Source organism: Sapajus apella, unplaced genomic scaffold (genome assembly GCF_009761245.1).
Source record: "Sapajus apella isolate SASKATOON/1434 unplaced genomic scaffold, GSC_monkey_1.0 scaffold32, whole genome shotgun sequence".
Classification (NCBI taxonomy): Eukaryota; Metazoa; Chordata; class Mammalia; order Primates; family Cebidae; genus Sapajus; species Sapajus apella.
In genome coordinates, this window is record NW_022436972.1 from 23,125,629 (window position 1) to 23,131,328 (window position 5,700).

Consider the following 5,700-nt stretch of genomic DNA (forward strand, 5'->3'; position numbering starts at 1 on the left):
GGAATGGTCACCCAGCGACAGAGGACCTGGTCTCTTCTGGTCACTTGTCCCATTTCAACTGTTTTGGGGACTTCTCTGGGAGGTTCTAATTCAAAGGAAACTTTTACTTTGAAAGCTTTAAAAGTCTTTTTACTCTACGGACGTTATGTGGAAACGCTTGCGTACTCTCAGCTCCATTGCTCTTAAAACTCTTAACTTGATATTGCTGGTGATATTTATATGAATCAGAGATTATTTTTAGGTCTGGGTTTATATTAGAAATTATTCACTGTCATTCAAGAAATATGTGCTAAGCACCCACTAGATACAGGGAAACAGGAACATGGGCAAACTTCCTGTTTCTGAAAATGCTGCCTAATCTCAGTTCCTGAGTGTTCGGCACCTTTTACTTTGGGCCCTAGGTAAAACCACAGATACAGGTAGTACTGATGGACATTTTCTTATCATGGTTGAAGATTTCCGGGGAATGGTTCTTTGAGGAACTACCTTGGCTGAAGCTCTCTTGGTTGAATCTGTAAGTACAAGAGCATAAGACAAGGCTTCCCGTTGAGTAATATAGCCTAGGGAAAAGAAATCAGAGAAACTTCAAAATCAATAATTTTACACAACAAATAGGAAAACAAAACTGCAAATATTTACTTATGTGTACAAAATTTCTTCTACTGTTGCGGTGAGCATGCCCAGATTATACAATCTTTGAAGACTGGAAGTATATTTTTCTTCTTTTGCATTTCTCATACAATAATAAACACATTAATTAACATGTCAAATTATTTGGAAAGAGACTGGAGCCATGATATCTTCGATATCAAAACTTTCTTCAAACCAGAAACATACATTTGATCTCTCTCAGTGTTTCTGAAAGTGTAGTCTGCAGACCACCAACTAGTGCATCACTGGGCTGAGGCCACATGCTTTTTAAAGATGCTTATTAAAAGTGCAGATTTATGACTGTATTCTAAAGACCTTCTGAATCAGAAAGTCAGAGGGTTAAGCTTGGAAATCTGCATTTTAATAAGGTACCTGGTGGATTTTTTGCACATTGAGCATTGAATACTTCTGCTTCTGGATTCATTGGCTTCTGTGTAATTTTGCTCTAAAAATAAAGCTACTAGATGAAGCTTCTAGTGACACTCCAGACAATCATGGGGACCAGACTGAATCCAGGTTTCTCTGTTTACTATTAAATAGTTGCATGACCCTGATCAAGCTATTTAACATGTCCATGTTTTAGTTTTCTCTTCTGTAAACTGTAGGTTATAAAGACATAAAGCTACTACATAGAGGTGTTTGAGTGTTAAATGTAATAATATCTGCAAAGTTCTTAGAAGAGCATCTGACACACAGTAAGCCCTCAATAAAAGGTAACTACAATTGTTGTCATTTTTGTTAAATAAGTTGCAAACACCATGCCTTCCTTTTGTGTAAATACAAAAATGACAGCATGAAGTAGATGTGCTAAAGACAAGTGAGCAGATTTTTGTTTAAAAAGCACTCTAGTGGAGTTAGGAGAACAGTATGATGGAGGGCTGCCAGCAACTGAAAACATTTCCTACAAGAAAAGGGAGGACTTTACATATGCCTTCTGGTAAGTTGGTGCTTATAATTTGTGAAGGTCTTTCACAACCATTATTTCATTTGTGCTTCATAAATTCTGAAGAGGTTGAAAGAAGAGGAGAGATGGCAGAGGATGGGGCTGAAAACGTATAATCTTTGAAGGTGACAGCTCTGCCTCGAAGTCCTAACTGACATTTATTACCTGTGTGTGATCTTGATCAAGTTACATAACCTGCCTGAGCTTTCATTTTCTACGACCATCAGGTGGAGAGAAAATGAGATATTGTACGTAAAACTCTTAGCACAATATCTGGAATGTGATCAATGAGCAATAAATCTATCACTGTTGTGAGTAAACCAAGCCACTGAGTTTGCACACAGCAAGGAGCTAAGCTATGCTTTGAGCCTCGCCTGGTTTTCTAAGCCCAGACTCATTGATTTATTTGATTAAGTTCCCACAAATCTCGGAGAGTTAACATTTTATCACAATCCATACTCGAATTTCTTTAAACCCTATTAATTTACCCATAAAACCTTGTTTTCCATTGTCAAGAATAAGCATTTTGAAACTTGGCTAACAAGCTATGTTGGTAAAATAGCACCTGGCAGATGCCATTGTACTTGAATTATTTATTTGAAAACAACTTCTGGCTGCAGCATGAGTTGATTCCTTAGGTGCTTGATTTCGATCACGTGGTTAAACTTACCAAGCAGCTGTTGGTGCTGAAGGCTATGAATGTACCGGGTCTGCAGGGCCTCCCACTGGGACCTGGCGTTGTAAATCCTCATAATGCTATAAAAGTAGCGCTGTTGCCCTCGGTTGAGGTTCTGTTGGAACAGATGAGGTGATTTTGATGAGTCTGTGGAGTTCCACATCATTCAAATTGTGATGTATTCAAAGCTAACTTTCATGGAAATGAGAGTCTTCTCTTGCTAAACATATATATATAATTTTTAATGCACAACAATTGGAAAATAAAAATTGGGGGATTTCCTCTGTTTGCTTAAACAGTCTTTTGCTAATCTGTATGATGATGAAAATATGTGAGTAAAAGATTCTAGGTAATTGACTTGAACTGAGGGACATGTAAGGATTTCCAGGATCTTACAATTTCATTGATCCTTATGGAGGAAAGTAGCTTGTGATGAAGTACACAGAACTGACGTATGCTAGGCCCCTGGACTGGTAGAAAATTTTCCACTGAAAGTTCTCAGTAAGCAAGCGAGACGGATGGAAGAGTAATGTGGTAAGGTTCATTATGTCATTAGTAAAAATGTGCTATGAAGACAAAGAATTAAGCTCCCTACAGCAGTCAAGGAAGGTTTCCTAAATGAGATGACCATGTTATCTGAGTCTTAGGTGAGGAGTTTCTTTAAGGGACTAGAATACTGGTTCTTAGAGGGCATGGACAGCCCCCGGAAATCTGTTAGAAATTCTAACTTTTTTGTTGTTGTTGTTCAAAGGGAACATAGAGTCTGATAGGGAAAAGACTACAGACTTAGGGGAAGATGATGGAAACCTTTTAGCTATGTTAAGAGTTTAAGGATGAACTATTCTAGGAGGAGCCATCAAAGGTCTTTATTTAAGACAGTGGCTCTCAACAGGGATGATTTTGACCCCCATGGGACATTTGGCAATGCTTGCAAATTGTTTTGATTGTCCTAATTGATGGGAGGGGGAAGGAATACTCCTGGCATTCAATGAGTAGATGCCTGGGATGTGCTCAGCATCCTGCAATGCACAGGACAGCGTCCCACGCCCTTCCAACACATAGTCCAACCCCAAACACCATACTCTCAACTGACAAGATTTGCATTTAAAAAAATAGCCCTGCAGTGGAGAATGGGCTCCAGGAAACAGACCATTGGTAGAGAGACCATTTAGAAGGTTACTTTCATGAAGGTGGGGAGAAGCAAGAAGGGTCAGGACTTCAATTACTATTATATACCTAATATATCTTAAGTGTTCATTATATACTGTACTCAGCAATTTGCATTTGCATGTATTTTGCATACATAATCTCAAGTTTTAGCAATCCTATGAGATGAGCAATTTCTTTTGCTCATTTTACAGTTAGGGAAGCAGATAGTGGCATCAACAGTCTAGAAAAATCAAGACAAAATAAGTTCACCCTAGGCCAAAGAATTCAAAACAATAGCAGAATTTTCAAAATGAGTTGATAACTATGCAATAAAAACTAAACTTAAGATAATTATATGTAAAGGTAGGATAAGGTGACTTTTACCTGTTAGACATTTTGTGTGGGCCTGAAATCTGTGAGTTAATGTTTTATTTTGTTTTCGTATTTTTGGTCTAAAAATCTTAATATTGAAAATATATCTAGAGTGAAAGTAGCAAAGCCAAGTACCTCATAATTTGAGACACGATTTCAGCTTTAGTTTCTGAAGTAGATATTTTAAAGGACAGCATATATGAAGAGAATGAATTCTACTCCTGAATAACTAATTATGCCTTTTAAAATGATTGAGAACAAGATAATATGAAAATTGTAAGCCAGTTTCAAGGGCAAAACTCCAAAGTGCAATAGGAGTTTCCATGGAAGATAAAAATCTTAAAAGTGATGATTTTATTTTACAAAGCAAAAAATGCCTACCTCTTTTCCTTAGTAAAACTCTAAAACTTCCTAAATGAGAAGTAACAGGTAACATTACTAATATTCTTTTCCTGTTGTTTATCCTTCCTTAAGGGTTTGAGAGAAAACTGAAATTTTTAGATTATTTATGAGAATGGCTTTTAACTAACTTTGGCCAAAAGGAGTTAACAGCTCTCCAACAGGGAGCCACAGTGTGGCCAATTAGTGAGTTTCCCATCACTGACAGTGGATCAGCCATGAAGAGGTGACTGTCTACCAGAGCTCCTAAAATGGGATGGGTGTAGGCAGTTTCCCAGGTGCTCATTCACTCTCTCATACATAGCCTTCAACATGCAGCAAGGGCTTATTTTGGGGCAAACATTCTTCCTAATGCTAAGTAAACAAAGACAGCAGAAAAAGTCCTCAAACCTTGAAGGAGAGACAGGTCACTCTATCTGTTAAAAAAAAAAAAAAACACACACACAAAAACCATACCTTTAGTAAGGAAGTGTCAGAGATGGAGGGAGGAACTCGAATGCAAGGAAGTTGTGGAACATTCCAAAGCTTTTGTCTTTTCCAGTTTTGTCTCATCGTTGATCCTGTAACTCTAAGAAACAACAAAGCATAGCATAAAATTTCTTTCAGCTCAACCATTTTTGGGGATGTACTTAAGTAAATAAGTAAGCTAGTAAGTAAATGAATTTTAAAAAATATAATTTGTTTTAAAGGATAAGAACTTTGCTCTCGTTTCCAAAAAATTGGATATCATCAGACTACTTAATTCCACACTTTTTCCTACTCTTACCCTTTATTATGAAAATAGTTGTTACTTATTTGTGAAGTTAAGGAATAATTCAGAGCCCTTGTCTTTCTGTTTACCTCTGTTTGGAACAGGTGGGTTGTAGAGTGTACTATTTTTATGATAGTAATTTTTTGATAATTTTAAGTAGTATTGATTATTGTATCTGATTCTAAAAGTAATATATATTGTTTTGAAGATTTGGAAAATTTTAAAAATTAAAGAAGAAAATAAGATTGCTCATACAAGTTGAGCATTCCAAATCTAAAAGTCCAAAATCTGAAGTGCTCCAAATCCAAAACTCTTTTAGTCCCTACATGATGCTCAAAGGAAATACTCATTGGAGCATACTGGATTTCGGATTTTTGAATTTGGGAGGCTCAACTGGCAAAGTTAATGCAAATTTTCCAGAATTTTAAAAAAATCTGGAATTCACAAAACACTTCTGGTCCCAAGCGTTTTAGATAAGGCATATTCAGCTTGTATCTAACTATCCATAATTATTGTTAGCATTTTGTTGATTTCCTTTTATTTATTTGTTTATATATTTTTTGAGACAGAGTCTCACTCTGTCACCCAGGCTGGAGCACAATGGTGCAATCATAGCTGCCTGCACCCTTGAACTCCTGGGCTCAAGCTATTTTCCCACCTCAGCCTCCTAAGTAGCTGGGTCTACAGGTGTACACTCCACACGCAGTTATTTTTTTAAATGTTAGTAGAGACAAAGTCTCCCTGTGTTTCTCAGGTTGG

General features: G+C 36.9%; 1 protein-coding gene across 1 annotated transcript; it reads right to left on the reverse strand.

Moving 5' to 3' along the window:
* Positions 1-202: 202 nt before the first annotated feature.
* Positions 203-5,029, reverse strand: FAM216B (family with sequence similarity 216 member B). The gene is made up of 3 exons (XM_032294337.1): positions 4,647-5,029; positions 2,265-2,385; positions 203-560 (listed from the first exon to the last, which is right to left on the reverse strand). Exons 1-3 carry the CDS (start codon positions 4,803-4,805, stop codon positions 361-363), a joined length of 480 nt encoding a protein of 159 aa, XP_032150228.1. The 5' UTR covers positions 4,806-5,029; the 3' UTR covers positions 203-360.
* Between the last annotated feature and the right edge of the window lie 671 nt (positions 5,030-5,700).

Coding starts and splice junctions, on each gene's coding strand:
- FAM216B (XM_032294337.1), bottom strand. CDS start 4,805: ATGGTTGAGCTGAAAGAAATTTTATGCTATGCTTTGTTGTTTCTTAGA. Junction 2,386..4,646: donor CTGACACTTCCTTACTAAAG/GTATGGTTTTTG, acceptor CTGTTCCAACAG/AACCTCAACCGAGGGCAACA. Junction 561..2,264: donor TCAGCACCAACAGCTGCTTG/GTAAGTTTAACC, acceptor TCTTTTCCCTAG/GCTATATTACTCAACGGGAA.